The following is a 21,178-nucleotide window of genomic DNA, read 5'->3' as shown; positions in this document are numbered from 1 at the left end:
TTCCAGGTTGAGAAGGACCCATCCACTACCACCCTCTGGGTGCGGGCCTCCAGCCAGTTGGCGACCCATTTGACTGTGGGCTATTTGAGCTACTGCAAGTGCATATGTCTGCATGTGTGGACGCACCCAATGTGATCCTAAATTTTCCAGCACTAGTATATGACTCCCATTTCTTTAAAAAAAATCTGTTTAATTAAATTTAAAGTTATGTCTCTACTGCAGGTTGCAGTATAGTGCAGTGATACCAAGGGCTACCTGAAATCAAAGGAATCCCTATGTGCTGAAAAATGGATTGAAATTGCTTGCACACAGTTCCATGCTGCCATACGTAGACAGCCTCCAGTACCTGAAGCAACTCATTTAAACCTAGCTCAGGTACCTCTACACTGTACTGTAGCCTGTAATGAAGATAAACCTGTTTTATCATTAAAGCCTGTAATTAAGATAAATCTGTTTATACCACTGAAAGATTCTTGTCAAACATCTCTCCATTTCTTTTCAACCCAGATCCCTGAAATTTTCCCTTTGAGTTCTATGTGTAAGGTAATAAAAATACAATTAATAGATACACATGGTATGTGTTATTTCAGCCCCCTTTTTTTCTATTCCTTGTTCATTTCTGTTGCATGGTGAGTAATGAGTAAAGGATTTTGCCATGGTCCTGGAAGCATGACTTTTATCCTCTAGATCTGTACAAGAGGTCACCCCATTTTATCCAGCTATAATAAACAGGTATTGAGTTTGGGCTGGAGCATTAGAAGAGGCTGGATGTAATGCCAGACACATCACTTCCTTTTGTGCTGTTGTCTGTAGAAGCTGCTATGCCTTAACATGCTTATCCAATAGGCTGCTAGGTTTGGTGGACCGCTAGTCTTTTGGTTCATTTTTAGAGTTCATTGTCAGTGGATGCTAGGCAAATAATTAGCTGTGCAGAAAAATTAGTAAATACATCATTTGATAAATAATGCTTCAAAAATATAATGCATGAATTTTCCAGTAACTTACGCGAGGACTGACCTGAAGAAAGATGCATATTATGCACGTACAGTATGTAACTGCTTTTTAAAAGAAAAATGGAAAATGAAAGATCATTGTTAGAAATACTAATGTAACATATTAGCATACTTACCATAATTAATTCCTTTTCAGGTTTTTGGAGTGATGTAAATTGTGGAGCACTCAATTTTTTTATCTGTGAAAGGCACAATAGTTCCATTAAATCAACGTATACACCTTTATTTAAACCTGGAGGATGTCCAGAAACTTGGCTTTTGTTTAATAATAAGGTACAGCAAAAATATGTCTGCAGTAAATTGTATTTTGCAGCAGGATTGAAAAAAGTAAGACAAAGAAAATATTTTTGGATTGAAATAGGGATTTGGACAGGAATTATCCAAAGGCACATTCGAATTAGCTGTCTGAGCCTTATGGGATGCTATTAGGTAAATCTCTAAAGAAGAAAATTTCCAAGTCACTGTAATTTGAATTGCTCTTTCAGTAGGCAGTCAGCAGCAGTACACACACACACACACACACGTCTACACATCTCTATATATACACACACTACATTAAACCAGGTTTATCTTGAACCTATTTCAGCCAATTTCAAACTGAATTTTGTGCACTGAATTTTGAGCATCTGTTCTCTTACACACACACACACACACACACACACACACACATTTATGTATGCACGAGCATGTATTGTGTTGGTATATATGTTTCATACTTAGTAGGGTCAGGAGGGACCTAAGCAGATCATCAAGTCTGACTCCCTGGCTAGGTGGCTGTCTAGCCTCCTTTTGAAGACCCCCAGGGTAGGGGCGAGCACCATTTCCCTTGGAAGTTGGTTCCAGCTCCTAGCCTCCCTGACAGTGAAGTAGTGCCTCCTGATATCTAGCCTGAATCTACTCTTAGTCAACTTATGGCCGTTGTTCCTTGTTACCCCTGGTACTGCTTGGGGGAACAGGGACTCTCCCATTGCTTGCTGGTCCCCCTTGGCAAGTTTATACGCAGCCACCAGATCCTTTCTCAGCCTTCTCTTGTGGAGGCTGAACAGGTTCAGGTCCCATAGCCTCTCCTCGTAGGGCCTGCCCTGCTGCCTCCTAATCATGCGAGTGGCTCTCCTCTGGCCCTCTCTATGCAGTCCACAACCCTCCTGAAGTGCGGCGCCCAGAAATGGATGCAGTACTCCAGCTGCAGCCTGACCAGTGTTGCACAGAAGGGGAGGATCACCTCCTTGGACCTGCCCGAGATGCATCTATGGATGCATGACAAAGTGCAGTTAGCCTTCCTGACTGCGTCCCCACATTGGTGGCCTATGTTCATCTTGGAATCCATAGTGACACCAGGATCCTTTTCTGCCTCTGTGCTGACAAGAAAGGAGTTCCCCAGCCTGTAGGTATGCTGCTGGTTCTTCTTCCTCAGGTGCAGCACCTTGCACTTGTCCATATTGAAACCCATCCTATTCTCATCTGCCCACCTCTGTAACCTGTCTAGATCTAGTTGTAGCCTGTCCCTCTTCTAGCGTGCTCACTTCCCCCCACATCTTAGTGTTATCTGCGAACTTGAACAAGGTGCTTTTCACCCCTTCATCCAAATTGCTGATGAAGATATTGAACAGTGCAGGCCCCAGGACCAAGCCCTGGAAGACCCCACTGCCCACATCCCTCCAGATTGAAAATGACCTGTCCACCACCACTCTCTGGGTGCTGCCCTCCAGCCAATTTGTGACCCATCTGACTATGTAGGCATCGACACCACAGTATATATGCACATGTGTATCTAAAATATGCTATTGGCTACAAGTGGATATTATATACTATATATAATTTATAGATTCAAGGCACTGGGTTTGAATATCTAATTCATTCTTTTCTTTTTCAGTGTTTCAAAATATTTGGTTCCAATAAAACAGAGGAGCTGACATGGCATGATGCACGAACAGCTTGTGTGACACTTGGGGGAAACTTGGCTACCATTCCAAACAAACAACTACAAGGTACAATATCTACCCCCTGCCATGAAAGATGGAATATCAACCAGTTATTACAAAAGGAAAATGAATTATGGCAAAAAGTGTACTTATCCAGTTACCATAATATTCTGTCCTTTTTCCCCCTGAAATCCTGGAAATGTGGGATTTAATTAAATTTTTGGACAAATTGAAATTATAGTAATTATGTTTTAAAAAGGAATCGTTTAATCTATGCACAGACTAGCTGGTTAAACACATAATTAAAGAATACAGGACATACAGGTGATACTATGTTGCTATAGCAACGTGTTATGGCAACGTAGCATCCACGGGCAAAACTCATGATGCCACAGCTATGTCACCATAGTGACATACTCCCTTGTTATAACACATTGCTGTGGTATCATAGTGTCTAATAATAACTGTGTGCTGCATGCACGCCATAGTATGGGCTAGTACTTCCAAAAGAAAATACTAGATGACAGGACAGTAGCAACAGCACCATAGCAGCACTTCCTGTCTTCTCCTACAGAAGCTTAGATACTGTGATAGAGCCCCAGATGAGCAGCCTTCAGAGCTTAGACCCCACTTTAACCAGAACCATTAGTTTAAAACTGCTGAGAAGGGTGAGAAAATTGCAGTGGGTGATTTTTCTGTTAAAGAATATAAATATAAGGAACTAGCCATAATGTTGAGTTCAAATAATCTATTCATAGTCAGAGGAACTGTCAAGTCTGAGAATGACTGTGAAGGAATAACAAACAGATTGGGAAGGTGTGGGGTGGGGGAGTATAACTGGAGAGAATGAGATATAAAAAAATAAAGGCTTAAAAGACCATAGAAGTGCTGTTGCAGATGTGTGCTGGTATCCCAAGATTTTGCTTCATTAGAAAATTTCCAACCAGCTCCAATTATGAATATATTTACAGAAATCATTAGAGGTTTGTAAAATACTATGCTAACCGTAAGAAGTGTAAATACTCATCATGAAAATAATTAAAAAATAATGTAACCACTAACCAGGTCTAATAATGCCATTTCCCATAAAACGTTATCTGATCTACTTTCAATGCATTATCGAAAAAGAAAGTTTGGTAATATGACCTTGGTAATATTAGGAACTGTGGTATGTTACTTTTAACATGCTCAAAGTGTTCCTTTTTGTTATCCTTCTTACAAGTCAAATGGCTTGTTTCATTTAGAGGAGTGTTTGAGTACCTATTCCTTGTGATTTGACCAATGGGTTAAGTCAAACCATAAAACACGTCTTTGCATGCATTCTGGTGGGTGGAAGGAAATGTGTTTTTACTCAGGCCCCAGTTCTGGGTGTACATTAATTTCCTCTGCCTTGAAAAGACCATTTTCAGCTTTGCTTTCTGAAGAAAAAGTTATTTCCTTTCAGCCTTCCTCTTCTACCACTTAAAGGAAGTTATGACTGATGTCTGGATTGGGCTGCATGATATGCATCTAGAGATGGCATTTCTTTGGACAGATGGAAGTAGTATCTCTTATGCCAACTGGGCCTTGGGTGCACCCTCAAACAAAAACTTTTATAATGAGCATGACAACAGTGAGGTAAATATTACTTGCAAATCATTCTTAAACAGCCATTGATAGTTTTAGCAATCAAATAGATGGTAATCAAATGAGTGTTTTGAGTAATACATTTTAAATGTATCACTTCAGGTTTGCATTTGTTCTGAATTTACCATACTTTCTTATATATCACACTTCCTCCCCTCCTGCCCCCACAACTTTAGGACAGACACCTTGGTTTGGGAAGGTAAAATGAAGAAAAAAAATTGTCCAGGGTCATGCCTGAATGCTGGCTAAATGGAGCAGGGTCAGAGTCCACTTGCCAACCTCACTCATCCTCCTCTTGTTGCGCAACCAGAAGTTAGAGGTTTAACCCTGTCACAGCTGCTACCAGTTTAGTGTTTGAGTGACACTGCAGAGTGGGCTCTGGCCCCCCTACATGTGGCCAGGAAGGGAACAGAGCCCCCAGCAGCCATTACTGTGTAGTTATGCCTCCATTCCAGCACATAAATTAGCTTTCTCACTTGAAACATGCAACCTAATTTTAGATGGCTAAATTTGGGGGGAAAAGTGGGTGTGGTATATGAGGAAATATGGTATGTATTATCTTTTCCTTTAGAAAAATTGTGTCATAATGGCATTGGGAAATGGAAAATGGAGAGATAAAGACTGCACAGAAGCCAAAGGCTATATATGTCAGATTAATTCAGGTAAGTTCTATTGTAATAACTCTCTAAGTTATGAGTAAGTTAAAAGAAACAATTACAAATTCAAATGACCTTTTTAGTTTTGCTTCTGGATTTAAATCTGGGTTTTTACAGGTAACATACTCCCCATGGGGCACATCTACATGTGCTATTACTGCAGACCTTATTGCTCTGGAGTTTATTGCTTCCGGGCATGCCATTTAAACATGTGTCCGGGAGAATTAACTCTGGAGCAATACATTCCGCAGTTTATTACTGAAATGTTTACTGTGTGGCTAATTATACAACTGTGGTAAATATCTCACGTAGACTTGCCCACTGGGAGGCATTCTGAATCTTTCAGGCCTCAAGAATTTCTCCAAAGTACCTCTCCAAGTATTATGGTTCACATAATGCAAGAATGCACTGTATAAATACAGTCAACTGTGAAGTCTTATTGCATGTTGGCGGAGGGAATAAGTAGTTAATTTTTTAATTTGTTGTACTGAATGTAAGACTTGTCACCAAAAGATAACTAAGGAATTAGGGCTATGCGAAACAGCACTGTTTCATTTCGACTTGCATTTTGCTGTTTTGAAGGGACAGTGTTTCATTTCATCATTTTATTTTCGTTTCAAAGCATTGTTCCGTTTCATTTTGTCGAAACTGTTTCGACATCTTGTCCATAGCCTATATTGGGGAATCATGAAAATGCCTATAATTTTGTCATTTCTTGCTTGATTTGGATGAAAATTGCAGGGATTGCAGCCCCTTCCAGATGCCTGCCAAGTTTTAAGGAGATAAGTGCAGGGATTTTTGCTGTCAAGGTGCTGAGAGCAAAACTAATTCACTTGGCGGCAACAGCAGCCTGCTGTCATCCGCGTGCATGTCTGGGGCCCGCACCCCGGCAAGAGTCTGGCAGTGCTGGCAGGACATGTTGAGTTCCGTGGGGCTGGCAGAGCTGCTTGGAGCACAGCCCTGGCTCTAAGTGCAGCCCTGGCAAGCACAGCTTGGTGGCTGGCGGCTCTGCAGCCCCACAGAACTGAGCCTGGTGGTGGGATGCAGTGAAGAGCCACTGGCCAGGGCTGCACTCCAAGTGACTTTGCCACTGGCTCTCTGCTGCCTCCTGCGGCCTTCCGCCAATAGGCTTAGCTCTGTGGGGCTTCGGAGTCTCCTGCCACTGGGCTGCACCACTGGCTCTTCTGCTGCTGGGTTGAGCTCTGTGGGGCTGGCAGAGCCACTCTGAGTGCAGCCCTGGCTCTCACCCACCTCCCACCACAGAACTGCACACTGAGCAGCTGTACCAGCCCTGCAGGGAGAGCCACTGGCCAGGGCTGCACTCGGAGCAAGGGCTGCTCTCCAAGCAGCTCTGCCACTGGCTTTCCACCAACTCCTTTCACCTGGCTGAGCTCCATGGGGCTGGAGGAGCCACTTGGAGCACAGCCCTGGCTCCAAGCGCAGCCCTGGTGAGCACAGCCCAGTGGCTGGAGGCTCCGCAGCTCCACGGAGCTGAGCCTGGTGGCAGGAGATGGGGGAGAGCCAGTGGCAGAGCCACTAGGAGAGCAGCCCTGGCTCTGACTGCAGCTGTGGCCAGTTGCTCCCTCCTCCCTGCCACTGCCAGGATCATCTCCATGGGGCTGGTGGAGCCACTTGGAGCACAGCCCTGGTGAGCACAGACCAGTGTTGGGAGGCTCTGCAGCCCCACACACCTGAGCCTGGCAGTGGGAGGTGCAGGAGACCTACTGGCCAGGGCTGTGCTCTGAGTGGCTCCACCACTGGCTCTGCCACTACCTCCCGCTCTGTGGGGCTGGCAGAGCTGCTTGGAGCACAGCCCAGGCTCTCCCCTGCCTCCCACCACTGGGCTGCTTCAAAACTCAAAACATTTCAAAACTTGTGAAACAGTTCAGGTGCCCTCACTTCATTTCAAAGCTGTTTGAAACCGTTTATTTCATTTTGATTTAACTGTTTTGAGCTCAAAATGCATTGAAACAGCTTCAAAATGAAACACCCTTTGAAATTTTGCACAGTCCTACTAAGCATAAGAAGCTTATAAGATAATAAAAAAATAAATAAACAGAAACAAATTCCTTATCTGTAAAATTGTCTGCTTCTGTATTTGTTTTAAATTTGGTGAAATGCATTGTTCCCAATGGTGATATTCCAGCAGGATAGCAAAAGAATATAAGGGCTAGGGACAGACATTGCACGTAAACTGGTGTAAGTGATCAGAGGACCCCAGAGGTGGCTCTGCTTTCCTGGCTCCTTCTCCAGCTTCTCAGCCACAGGGGTCAGGTAGTGCGAGCAATGGACTGCCACTGTAGCCCTGGCCTCCCAGCTAGGGTCTGCACAGGGGGTGGGGGGAAAGCCTCCAAGGTGGAGGCTTTTCCTCTGCAAAACAGCTCCACCTCATCACCATCCCCCTTCCCTGTCAGCTGTGGGGAAGTGGGGGAGGAAGGACCCCTGCCCTGGCCCCCCAGCTGGAGTGTGCAGAGGGGTGTTGGGGAAATCCCCCTAGGTGGCTTTTGCAGCTCCACCAGGCTGCAAACACTCCAGCCCTGCCCTTTTGTCAGCCCTCCACCTGTCAGCTGTGGGGAGTGGGTGGAATGGACCCTTGCCCTGGCCCCTCAGCTGTGTCTGCACAGGGGATATGGGGCAGGGGGGAAGCCCCTAAGGCAGGGGCTTTCTTCCTCACAGTGCTGCTCCACTGCTACAATTGCCCAAGCCCCCACCTGTCAGCTTCAAGGACCTCCTCCCTACACTGTGGAGATCCTAGCCGGGGAGGGGAGGGGGCAGAGTGGGATCTATTCCTGCCACCCACCACTCATAGCTGACAGGCAGGGGGCTGGTGAGGAGGCTGGCAAGGGGGCACAGTTTGGGCATTTGCAGCCTGGTGGAGCTGCACTGTGGGGGAGAAAGTCCTCATCAAAGGAGTATTTTTCCTTGCCACAGAGGCCACTGCCCCATCACTGTGTACACTCCCCATCATTGTGTGCAGTGGGGAAAGGGCTCTCAGTGAGGGTGTTCACATCCCTCTTGAGCCTATAAGAGAACTGGGGACAGAGTGGTCCTAAACTCCATCCCACCTTTCTTCCCCAACTCAGGCCACAGGTATCTGTCATAGCCTCTCATTTGACCTCCTGTCCCTTGAGTAGGAGAAAGCATTTTACGGGTGAATTATGAATACCTGACAGGTACTCTGAGAGCATCTGACTTTAGTCCCTGCTTTTTACAGTTTCTCTAGGTGCTGTACACTTCTGTAGAGTGCATGGTCAAGCTCTACTGGATCAACTGGATGCTGATGTAGCCTATCCCCTTATGGCAGGGAGTGCGTCAAGGCTGCCTGCTGTTGAGCCAGCTCTATGCCACCATCTTTGAGTTCTTCTTCTGTCTCCTTCACAAGCAGACCACAAGTCTGGTGCTCAGAAGCCACCCATAATTGTGGTCCTCTTGACATATGTTGATGATGTGCTCCTCACCATCTAGGACCTATGGAAAACATAGCACAAGTTTAGGCCTGGACTTGACTGCATCTCTGCAAGTATACTGTGCTTCTCCTTGCATGGGGCGGGGACAGAGTCTGGTCTGCATCTGCAGCCAGGTACACAACTTCCTTTTCCCTTTCCTACATCCAGGAGGCCCTACACAAAGGCAGTCCCCACCTGCCCATATCCTCCAGCCTTCTGCAACTTGTCATGGAGCCCCTGCTTTGAGAGTCCATATGACACCACCTCAGAAGGCTGGGAGACATCAAGCTGGTCTACTTCTGAAATGTCCATTACTGCCATCTCTATATACTTTTCCTCCACCTGCTCCACCATCCTGTCCTTGTGTCCCACCCAGACACCAAGCGGTGGGACACCTTTGCTAAGGGCAAGGATCCCCAGTGGACCAGCCTGTATTCCACTGTAATCTTACAAACCACCAGGGACCTAGATTGGTGGCTTTTGCATGGAGCTCTCTTCATGGATGTGTATCTGGTATGCATCACAGACTGCCCTGACACCTGCTTCTCTGTCAGCAGAGGGAGACCCTGGTGCATGTCAACTTGAGTGCACCAGGCTGTAGCTCATCCACTTACTTTTCAGGAACCTCCTCTTGATGTTCTGGCTGCACTTCTCCCAGCATCTTTTAATTTATGCACTCCTCATCTGAGGTCATACCAAGGCCTTTGGGTCAGCCTTCTCTTGGCTCCTCTTGGCTTCTGGCTTGGGTGGGACAAGCTGCCTGGCCTGGGTAGGGGGACCTGTTACTCAGGGAGGGAGGAAGGGGGTGCAGGATGCAGGCACGGTAGTGCTGAGAGTTGGGACTCTGCCCTGCTGCCACATGCCCAGTCAGGATTGGGGTGGGGGCAGGATGCAGGCGTGGCTTGCTCCAGGCAGAAGGGGCAAGTGGCAGCAAGGCATAGCCCCCACTCCAGGCACTGCTTCACCTGCATCTGCACCCTGTGTGCTGGCTGGCAAGCAGTGGCAGGGCAGACCCCCCACCCCCAGTGCTGATGTGGGCATGGCAGCACTAGGAGTGGGGGCTATGCCCTACTGCCACCCAGAGCAAGCGGCGCCTGCATCACACTCCTCCCCCCCACCACTGCACTGGCTGAGCAAGCAACAGCAGGTCATAGCCCCCACAACTGGGGCAGAGGCAGGCACAGCCAGAGGACCTTTGGAAGAAACCTCCATGGCTTCCCCGCCCAGCTCCATCCCTTGCCTGGCTCAGCCTCCCGGCACTTAAAAAAAAAAAAGAAAAAAGCCTCACACTCACCAACTCTGGCAGCAGTGATTGGGGCCTCTGAGGACTCATTGCAGAGCCCCCCCACGAAGCGCAGGGCAGTGGGGGGGAGTGAGGATCACCCCCCCTGCTTGGCATCCATGTGGCAGCTGCCCCATGGCATGAGTGCAATGTGGCTCAGCAAGGCACTGCACACTGTCTGGGAGCCGGGGTGGCTGCAACTGTCAGCCAGAACCCAACAGCACTCAGCCCCAGTGGCCCCAGCTCCCAGACAGTAAGCTATGCCCTGCTGAGCTACGCTGCACCTGTGCCATGGGGCAGCTGCTGTGTGGGTGCCAGGAGAGTGGGGGGAATCCCTGCTGCCCCAACTACACCTCACTGCATGGGGAGGATCTGCCATGAGTGCCCAGAGGCCCTAATCGCTGTTCCTACAGCCAGTGAGTGTGGGGCTTTTTTTTTTTTTTTTTTTTTTTTTTTTTTTTTTAAGTGCTGGGACTAGGCTGGGGCCAGCTGAGGGATGGAGCTGGACAGGGAAGCCATGGGAGCTTCTCCCATGGCTCCCGCTGCCTGGGAAGAGGCAGGCACAGCCAGAGGAGCTGCCCAGCTGTGCCTGCCTCTCCCCAGCTGATTCAGAGAGATTTGAGGATTTGGATCACCGCATCTCTCCAAATCAGTGCTGAATCTTCCAAAGCTGATTTGGCTGAATCTGTTCAGGACAGTTATCTCTGAACCAAATCACTGTCTGCTGAATCTGAATCCAAATCCAAATCCAAATTGAATACTTCCCTATTCACACAGGTCTAGTTATTACTAACTTTTTATCTACAGTTTTGTCTAGTCAGTTTTTGAACTAGGCTATACTTTCTGCCTCTATGACTCTATGACTTTCTGCAGCTATGAGTTGCACAGGTTAAATATTTCCTGTGTAAAAAAATAATTTCTCTTATTTGTTTTAAGCCTGTCTCCTGTGATTTTCATTAATTCTAGTGTTCTGGGACTGTGAATAACAGTTTGCGAAGGACTTTGTCCACACTCTTCATGATGCAATAGACCACTATCATATCTTTCCTCAACCTTCTCCTTCCCAAACATTTTAGTGGTTCTTGATATGACAGCAGCTATTACCCTCATCATTTTGTTTCCTTTCTTTCTACCTTCTCTCATTCTACTATATCCTTTTTGTGATGCAGAGGCCAGAAATTAACACAATTTTGCACCCAAACTAGCTATATCCATCCATGTTGCAACTAGATTCCCTTCGCTACCTTGCTCACACAATGCTGGTGTATACCTCCTTTTTGGTTTTTAGGCATCTATTGAATTATTAAATCATTTGCTGTGTCTGTGCTGCCAAAAAGCTGATTTTTCATCTGCATCATTTTGTTGTCATTATCATTTTGTTTTCTGTCATCTTCATCTTCTTCCTCATCATTGTCATCTTCCAGCAAGTAGATGGTAAAATCCAGTAAGATTCACTGTAAAATCCTTGTTGCAATTCCAACAAGGTTGTGTAGTTCTTATTAAGAGGTAAATGAGCAAAGCAAACCAGAAGTATGTATACAGTATTGACTTGGCCTAGCTATACTGAGGTATAAACTTGCCACTTCTTGTCTCTTTTAGGAGTTTAGCTGAGTTTTAGTGATCTCTTTATCAAAAGTGGGGGTGTATATTTTCAACAAAGATACTACTTCTCTTGCCTGGAGATTACCAGTTGTTGCTAATTTTAGGCAGAGGATTAATAACCAGGTTTTGCAGCCTGGGCAAAGGTGGTGGCAGCTGCTGTTCTTACACTCCTTTAAGGAAGGACCTGGGACTGGTACCCTTGTCATCTACTCCAAGTTATGCTACTGATTTTGAATTTCTCATCCTTAGATTTTGCAAAGTTTGATCCATGCTACAAATGTATATTCTTTACCATATGTCAACCCACAGGACTAAAATCAAACAATTGTAGCCTGAATGAACCTTTAGGGAGTTTTTGAACAGCATTTTCAAACACTCTTAAGTTGTTATGTGGGTATATATACCACATGTAAACATCCTCCAAATATTAGCTTAATAGTATTAAATACATCTTCATTTACTGTCTAAGAGGGATGTAAATAACTCAGATAACTTGATTTAAAGAGCAGATGTATCAATCCACTGTCATGCAGCCACATTCAGTACATAATTTACAAATCATTGTACAATTGAAGTTACTGGCAAAGTTACCATTCACTATAGTAGATCCAGGAGCATATTTTGTGTTTTCTGCATTTGCAAATTAGTAATCATATTTAATGCATTTTAAGTGATGTTTTGTCATGGATTGTTTGTATAGTACCACTTCAGTTTTGCAATAATGTAGAAATTAAAGGTCAGAGGTACAGTATAAATTCATTCACCCAGTTTCCCCTCCAATCATTTCAGATCCTAAATTACTTCTTTCCTCAACAACAGTTCCAGCCTCTGATTTTACCCATTTTGGTGGCAGTAGTTATTCAATAATCCAGTCCAAGATGACATGGGAAGAGGCAAGAAAAAACTGCAAGAACAAATCTTCAGAACTTGCTAGCATTTTAGATGCTTATAGTCAGTCATTCCTATGGCTACAGATACTCAAGTATGGAGAACCTGTATGGATTGGTCTTAACAGTGAGGTGGTAAGAACAATGAATACATATAAGACTGATTATGATAAATATCAAAATACACTTGCATTTTCTATATATAAATGTCAGTTGCTTTCATTAGGAAGGTGTGCTGTAAAAGCGGTATTCTGAATGAAATCACAAGGAGCATGAATGGTATTTGAGTATTCCTATTACAGTTCTATAGCAAGCACATAAATTGGATATGAGGACCCACAGAGAAGGTCATGGTGTACCCATCAACACATGTGCTTGATCAGGGATAAATGTACTCATGAGTAAACTCTCCTGGGCAGGTATCTACAAATGCAGGGAAGGGGAAGCAGATTTCTAGCTAATGGCAGCTAAATACTCTCACATCCTGGGGCTCTGTAGTGGGCCACTGCTGCCACCAGTGGAGCTCTAGGGGCTGGCAGGGAGCACGAGGCCAGGAGACAGCTGTCTCTTGGCTGGGAATTACACTCTGTCCCAAGGGACTGCCTGCTGCTGGGGCGGAGGCAATGTTCCCCTGCCACAGCAGCAAGGAGTTTCTGGACCTGGGTCCCCGATCAGGGGCAGGGGATTTGGAAACAGGTGAAGGTCCCAGGTCCCTGCCCCAATCTGCCAGTGGGGCAGTTAGCAGCTAGCTCACTGCTAGCTGCCCCACTGGCAGATGGGGTAGGGGTCTGGGACCCACACTACCCTGCAGCTCTTTCCAAGCCCCGTGCCTCGATCACCATGAGGCTGGGACCTACCTCTGACAAGGACAATTCTCAGCCCCCACTCCATTCTGGGGTGGAGGATGGGGAGCCTGTTCCCTGCTCAGCTACATGAACACAGAAATGGGCAGGGAACAGGTTGGGGAGCTGGTGCTAGGAGATAAGGGTCTCCCAGGCCCCCCACTACCCAATCTCAGTGATGAAACGAGGGGTAGGAGATAAGAATATTCCAGTCCCTGCTGCCCAGTTGTGATCTCAGAGCTTGGGGCTTGGAGCTCCATGCTGCTGTGGCAGTGGGGCATAGTCCCTGCCTGTGGAACCTGTCGCAGCAGTAGGCAACTCCTGGGGACAGGGAGAAATCTCCTGCCCCTTGATGGCCAGCTGACTAGAAGCATATTTCTTCCTGGTCAGGCATCTATACAAACGATACTATGCCATTACTAATCAAAAGTAAATGTGCTACTTTCATTTGCAGGTAGCATATTTACTCACGATTAGTGAGGTTTGCAGCAGTAAACATGTGCATGTGTAGATGCACATGCTTACTGTGCAGTAAACTATACTACTTTGCAGTAAACCATCTTATGTAAATGTACCTGTCGAGAAGCAGTGAAGGAAGAAAGAGAGCTATAGAAACTGTGCGGAAATGCAAGTGTGACTAGGAACCATGAACTGGGATGTACATAGCAGTTTTAAAAGTCTAACTGTCCATTATATGGTCACTTACCATTGAGCTTATTGCAGGTGGGAGAGGGATATTTTATATGTTAATGTTAAGCTGTTGAGTACCAAGTAATACTGTCCAAATTAATCAACATAATAATCTAGATTTTTAAATAAAATAAAAATTCAGATTAGGTAAAATGGATCAGGAAGAACTGTTCCTTGGCACGATATTTTGGAACTGACTTGACATTTAATCATCTATGGTTTTTACCATGTGTTAAGAGGGTTTACATCAGCAAACAAAAGAACTCCATGTTAATAAATAATAGCTCATATTTAGGCAACAAAAGGGCATGTAAACAGGTGATAATACTAGGAATGAGCTTCCCAGTTAATTCTGGATATGACCACACCACCATGCCAACTCTGGATCTGCCCTCCGGGGAAGAACTTCCATCATTCAACACAGTCTGAATATTGTTTATATCTATAGTGCCCCCTTACAGGAATGAATAAGTTCTTTCAGATAAAATTTTCTCTTCATGTGTCCCAGAAATTCATAAAGAGAAGTAAGATTTAAAAGGAGAAATAAACATAGCTTGTATGATTAAAAAGCTTAAATAAGTGTAATTAAAATTAAGTTTCAGTTATTTTGTGGTACAAATCATAGTAGCTAAATTTAATTATATTTTCAGATGTCCACATATTACCAATGGACTGATAACTGGTTAATCAAGTATTCTCAGTGGGCAAGAGGACAGCCAAAGACTAAAAGAGCCTGTGTCTATGTAGACATAAATGGGTACTGGAACACAGCATCCTGTAATAAAAACTTCTCTTCAGTTTGCAAACGGTCAGATGGTAAGCAAATAAATGTAACAATTTTAAGAATGCAGTAATTATCATAGGAGTTCACATCAGTAATCTCTTTAGTCCAATATTCTGTTTCTCTTACTGGCTAGTATACAAAGCTTCAGAGGAAAGTCCTTGAAGAATAGCCTCCACCTTCCAACCTAACTTTCTATGGTTTTATGATTCTATGATTCTTTTGGAGTGTGGGATTCTACTGTTGCCTAGTATATGGATTTAAAGACTTTGGCATGTTAAAGTCTCAGTTGGTGAAAATGGGAATAGATCTATTGACTTCCATACAAGTATGCCTGTTCACACCAGCTAAGTATGTGCCCTTTTCCTTCTTAGAGATATTTTCCATTTTTAAAAAAAAATAATGTATGTATTGCATTTGGTTTCGATGTAGTGTAGATTGGCACTCAGAACTCACAGATTCATTGATGTTAGGGTCGTAAGGGACCTCAGTAGGTCATCAAGTCCAACCCCCTGCAGAAAGAGCACTGGGGTCAGATGATCCCAGCTAGGTGCTTGTTCAGTCTCCTCTTGAAGACTCCCAAGGTAGGGAAGAGCATCATCTCCCTTGGAAACCCATTCAAGATTCTGGGAACCCTTACTGTGAAGTAGTTCTTTCTAATGTCCAACCTAAATCTGCTCTCCATCACTTTGTGGCCAATGTTCCTAGTTACTCCAGGGGGTGCCCTAGTAAATACAGCATTTCCTATTCCCTGATGAATTTATAGGCAGCCATAAGATCACCTCTCAGCCTTCTCTTGCAAAAGTTGTAGAGAGCTAGGTCCCTCAGTTTCTCCTTGTATGGCTTTGCCTGCAGGCCTCTGACCGTATGAGTGGCCCTCCTCCTGAACCTCCTCAGGAGTCTTTGCATCCTTCTTGAAGTGCGGTGCCCAAAACTGGATGCAGTACTCCAACTGCAGTCTGACCAGTCCTGTGTAGAGGGGAAGCATCACCTCCCTGGACCTGTTCATCATGCATCTGTGTCAAGCATCTCCTTTACTTGCAAACCTGTAGGACCCCACCTGCTGGCCGACTATTGTGAAACCATTTCTAATTGGAGATCTACACACCCACGTTTCTCCTGCCACGACTTGGTGTTAAAGGAGTTGGTTCAGTACTTGGATGTGTAGTCCCAGTCATCCTGCAAAGGTCCTACATTCCTGAGGGCTCTGCCACCCCTACACCCTCGCCCATTCCACTGGGTTCTGATCAGCCGCTTGGTCCTGCAGTGTGACTTCCATCCCAAGCAGAAGAAAACAAAAGAAAAAACAAAAAACAAAACCAGGCACTCCTGGCTGGAGTTATGGTTCCAGCTTCTTTTAACTGAGCGAAAAGCAAAATTGACTTTCGTGAGGTCAGTCCCTCTTTTTGTTCCCTATCCATGCTTGGGTGGCTCTTCCTGAGCCTCTTATTGAGGTTGTCACGATTCCGCTCATCCCATTAGGTGCATTTGTGACACCATTTTGTCTTGCGCCACTTTTAGGGACTTTATGGTACCGCAATTCTATAGTGCCCCTCTATTAGGGACTTTACGGTAAAAAAACTCTGCCGGGCTCTGCCGGCATGGTAACAAGCAGTTGTAAGCAGCCTGGGTCAGCAGTCGTCACACTACGTTCCTTCTGGGGAGCTTGCTCTCTGCAGGAGTCTCCTACCGGCTCTCCACGTTGCTCTGGATAGTCCCTGCAGCACGCGCTGGCTCGGTGCTCCTCCTTCCGGTTCTGCGCCCTCCCCCTTTGTCTGTTCCGCACTTTTCTTTATACCAGCCCCTCCCCTCCAGAAACGCCTGGGTAAGGGGGGTTTCTGCCGGGCGCTTTGGGGCTGGGGCCACTGACCCTTTGTTTAGCCCTTGTACTTTTGAGCCCTGTAACCCTTTCTCTCTCACACGATCTGCTAATGCTTGATAAAGTGCAGTTAGCCTTGTTGATCACTGCATCACGTTGATGGCTCATGTTCGTCTTGGAGTCAGCTATGACTCCAAGATCCCTTTCAGCTGCTGTGCTTCTGAGAAGGTCATCTCCCAGGCTGTAAGTGTGTTGGTGGTTCTTTTTGCCCAGGTGCAGCACTTTGCATTTGTCTTTGTTGAACTGCATCCTATTTCATTCTGCCCATTTTTTCAATCTGCCCACCTGAATCCATTCCCTTCTCTCTGGTTCAGGAGTGGGCAATTATTTTAGGTGGAGGGCTGCTTACCAAGTTGTTGGAAGCTATTGAGGGCCATATGGGTAGCCCCGCCCCTGGACAGGTGCCCCCTGGTCACCATCTTGGGACCAATGTTCCAGGGCCAGCACTGGCGGGGCCCGGAGCAGGGTGCAGGCTGGCAGGGGGTCTGTGGAGCCAGGCTGGGCTGCACCAGCAGGGAGAGGGGGGAGCTGGCCTGGCTCCATAGAGCCCCTGCCAGCTGGGACCCTGTACTCCTGTCACCATGCTCTGGAGTCTGCTGGCACTGGCCCCAGGACATGGGTACGGGCCCCATGCACCTGCTCACTCCCAATGCCTCCTCATCCCTGTGGTACAGGCAGGGAGCAGCGCACAGCCCTGACCCCCTGCTTGCTGGCAGGGAAGGAGCTGGTATTGAGCTTGGGGGAGGGAAGCTGCCCCTCACCCGCCCCATGGCCAGTGCTCCCTGCTGCAGCTGCTCGCAGCCCACACAGGGCTGTCCTGAGCAAACACAGGCAGCCCCATGTGGGCTGTGAGTGCCTGCAGCGTGGAGTGCCAGCCACCGGCAGGGGAGAGGCCGTCTTCCTCCCCCCATCATGCTGAACACCAGCTTGTAACCCACTCCCACTGCCAGCCTGGACCCTGTGCTGGCTCCGGGATTGCCCATCAGGGCTGTGCTGCTGCAGGAGCAGCTGTGGCCCCCCCGCTTGCCGCACTGGGCAGTGTTTGCTGCTGCTGCCTGCCCAGAGCTTGGGCTCTGGGCAGCAGCAGCAAACACTGCCTGGTGAGGCAAGTGGTGGGAGCTGCAGCTGCTGCTGCCATGGCGCAGCCCTGATGGGCAAGCCCAGAGCCAGCACGGGGTCCAGGCTGGTGGCGGGGGCAGGTTACAAGCTGGTACAGAGTGCAGAGGAAAAGCAGCCCCTTGCCCGCCCTGTTACCGGCAGCCCGTGCTGCAGCCACTTGCAGCCTGCATGGGGCTGCCTGTGCCTGCTCAGGACAGCCCCACGTGGCCTGGAGTGGCTGCAGCAGTGAGTGCCAGCCACAGGGTGGGGGAGGGTCCACTTTTCCCCTTTCTCAGCACCAGCTCATCCCCTGCCCTTCCCCTCCCATTTACCTGAGCTTCCCACATGAGGGCAGGCACATGGTTCCAGACTAGAAGCCCCTACTGGGGCTTCTGGCCGGGGGGGTGGGGCCAGGTGGGCCCTGCTGTTGAAGGAGCCCACCAGGGCTTTCTCTGGGTCCTACTGCCTTTGACAGGAAGCAAGGACATAGAAATTTTCATTTTCTAAATATTTTTAGGGGCCCCGTGGGCTGGATAGATTGGCCTCGCAGGCCACATCCAGCCCGTGGGCCATATTTTGCCCACCCTTTCTCTGGTGTTTTAAATTTGCCCTATAATTTGGTATCACCTGTAAACTTGGTCAGGGTGTTCTCTGTGCTCTTGTCCAAGTCACTGATGAAAACATTAAATAGCACCGGTCCAAGGACTGAGTCATGCGAGACTCCACTACCCACATCTTTCCAGGTCAATATCGGCCCATCCACCACCACTCTCTGGGTGTGACCCCAAGCCAATTTGCCACCCACCTGACCATGTAATCATCTACATCCAAGCCTGTCAGTTTATTTACAAGAGCAGAATGAGATACTGTATTGAATGCCTTCTTCAAGTCCAGGTAGATGTCATCTACCTTGACTCCGGTGTTTAAACATTTTGTGACCTGGTCATGAAAAGAAACAAAGTTAGTCAAGCATAATCCTTAATAATTTTTTCCAGAGTTTTCCCAAGAATAGAGGTAAGACTAACTGACCTATATTTTCCCAGTTCCTCCCTCCTCCCCGTCTTGAAAATAGGGACCACATTGGCCCTTTTCCAGTCCTCTGGGACCTGACTGAAGTACCACGAGTGCTCTAACAGCCACGCCAGCAGCTTTGATATGACACTGGCCAATTTCTTTAGCACCTTTAGATGAATTTTATCCAGGCCCACTGATTTGGAGACATCCAGCCCCTCCAAATGCCTCTTCATTAAATCTGCGCTAACAGTTGGTGGGCTGGTGTCCCTCCTATATCTATCTATGATTCAACTGGGAGATGTATCTTGGTCTGTGTCTAGGAATACAGGTGCAAAGAGTTCATTGAAAAGCTCAGCTTTGACCCCCGTCTGTCACCAATTGGCCTAGTTTGCCATGTAGAGGTCTTATTCAATCCAGTGCCTTCCTTTTGCTCCCCATATACCTGAAGAAAACTTTCTGTTGTCCTTAATTTTTGTTGCCAACCTGAGTTCTAATCCTGATTTGGCCTTCCTAACTGATTCCCTGCAAATGCGAGCAGGGAGGTATGCTCCTCCTTTGTAGCTACCCCATGTTTCCCCTGGCTGTATACCTCTTTCTTTGCCCTTAGGTTTTCCTGGACTTACCTGTTCAGCCAAGAGGGCATCTTGGCCCCTTTTCCCCCTTTTATGCGTGATGGGATTGTCTCCTTCACCTATAGGATCACTCCCTTGAGGAACAACCCCCCTTCCTGGATCCCCATTTCACCAATGCTCTTGAGCTTTAATGTGTCACTAACTAATCTCCTGAGAACACTGAAGTTAGACTTTCTGAAGTCTAGCACTTCAGCCCTGCTGGTTAGTTTACCTACTCTTTGACAGATAGTGAATTCAATCAATCAGTGGTCACTATATCCTAGGTTACGTTGTACCTGCAGATTCCCCACCAGGTCATCCCCTGTAGGTAACACCAAGTCCAGCAAGGCATTTCCCCTAGTGGAATTGTATACTTCCTGTGTTAGGTGGAGGTCCTGTATGCAGATTAATAACCTATGTGAATGGTTAGATTTGGCTGATTGCTCCTCCCAGCAGATGTCATGGTAGTTTAGGTCACCCATGACAACCATATATCTCGACTGTACAGCCTCTGAGAGCTATCTGGAGAATTCCAGGTCTAGCTCATCTTCATGTTGTGGCAGTCTATAGTAGACCCCAGTACCAAGTCCCTTTCCCCCCCCACTTTGTATCCTGACCCACAGTACCTCAGTTTGGCCCTCCTCTGATCCCATCTTGATGATAGAAGATGTATATTGTTCCATAACATAGAAAGCAACACCCACCCTGATTTTTCCCCCCACCCTATCTCATCTGTACAACCTGTAACCCTCAATGCCTACTGCCCAATTGTGAGTAGGGTCCCACCAGGTTTCTGTTAGTCCAACCAAGTTGAAGTTGTTGCTTGCAAGCAGGAGTGCAAGTTCCTCCTGCTTGTTCTCCATGCCCCTAGCGTTAGAGACATTTAAACCCCCCAGTGGGTGCCATTGGTATCCCCCTGTCCTAATGTATATCAGGCCCCTTAGTGATGACCTTAGTGCTTAACTGGATTGATCCAGTGCATTTCTTGGGGCTCACTGATCCTAGGTTCTCCTTATCCTCTGCTTCCTCATCCCCTGACGAGCCTAGTTTAAAGTCCCTCAGAGGAGATCATCCAACCTGTAAGAGAGCAAACTACTACCTTTAGAAGAGAGATGAAGACCATCTCCTCCACAGATGAAGACCATCTCATCTCATGCTGCTTATCCCTTCAGAAGCTAATTCTGAAGATTCTCAGAGAGGGTTACAGTAGTAATCAGAGTGGAATGCAGCAGAAGGGTTTATGCGAAGGCCAGTAATTCTAGAGTCAAAGCCGTTTTGACCAGTCTGACTAGAAAGCTGAGACCTGTTGGTGGGAATCCTGTCTAATGACACCTTTAAAAAGTCTTTTAGCAGTCTTTGAACTATGCATTCTTGCTGGTGTGAGCTACTAAATATCTTTCTTTTTTAATATAAGGTACCTTGTATGTTAATCTGTCAGGCCACAGACATCCTTCAATCTAGGTATGCAACTCAGTAATTAGTCCAACAAGAGTTGCACACACAATTGAGTTATATTTAGAATTGGTAAAAGGAATCATAGATTCATAGAAGTAGGGTCAGAAGGGACCTTGTAGATCTTCAAGTCCGACCCCCTGCCTGGGCAGGAGAAAAACTGGGCTCAGATGACTCCAGCCAGGTAAGTATCAAGCCTCTTCTTAAAGACCCCCAGGGTAGGAGCCAGCACCACTTCCCTTGGAAGTTGGTTCCAGATCCTTGCTGCCCTAACTGTGAAGCAGTTCTTATGGATGTCTAATCTAAACCTACTCTCCAAAAACTTGTGGCCATTATTCCTTGGTATGCCAGGGGGCGCTAGAGAAAACAAGGTCTCT

At 46.7% G+C, this 21,178-nt stretch overlaps 1 protein-coding gene across 1 annotated transcript in view; it reads left to right on the top strand.

Moving 5' to 3' along the window:
• The window catches only part of LOC109306608 (macrophage mannose receptor 1-like), a 105,700-nt gene that overhangs the window by 70,332 nt on the left and 14,190 nt on the right, over positions 1 to 21,178 (top strand). Inside the window, exons 19-24 of the mRNA XM_019530145.1 lie at positions 1,150 to 1,286; positions 2,887 to 3,001; positions 4,380 to 4,552; positions 5,133 to 5,223; positions 12,337 to 12,569; positions 14,617 to 14,782. Coding sequence (XP_019385690.1) covers positions 1,150 to 1,286; positions 2,887 to 3,001; positions 4,380 to 4,552; positions 5,133 to 5,223; positions 12,337 to 12,569; positions 14,617 to 14,782 — 915 coding nt within the window. The remainder of the gene's footprint in view (positions 1 to 1,149; positions 1,287 to 2,886; positions 3,002 to 4,379; positions 4,553 to 5,132; positions 5,224 to 12,336; positions 12,570 to 14,616; positions 14,783 to 21,178) is intronic.

The sequence above is a fragment of the Crocodylus porosus genome, unplaced genomic scaffold, assembly GCF_001723895.1.
Source record: "Crocodylus porosus isolate Cpor-Errol unplaced genomic scaffold, CroPor_comp1, whole genome shotgun sequence".
In the NCBI taxonomy this organism is placed as follows: Eukaryota; Metazoa; Chordata; order Crocodylia; family Crocodylidae; genus Crocodylus; species Crocodylus porosus.
This window is presented reverse-complemented; position numbering and strand designations above follow the sequence as displayed.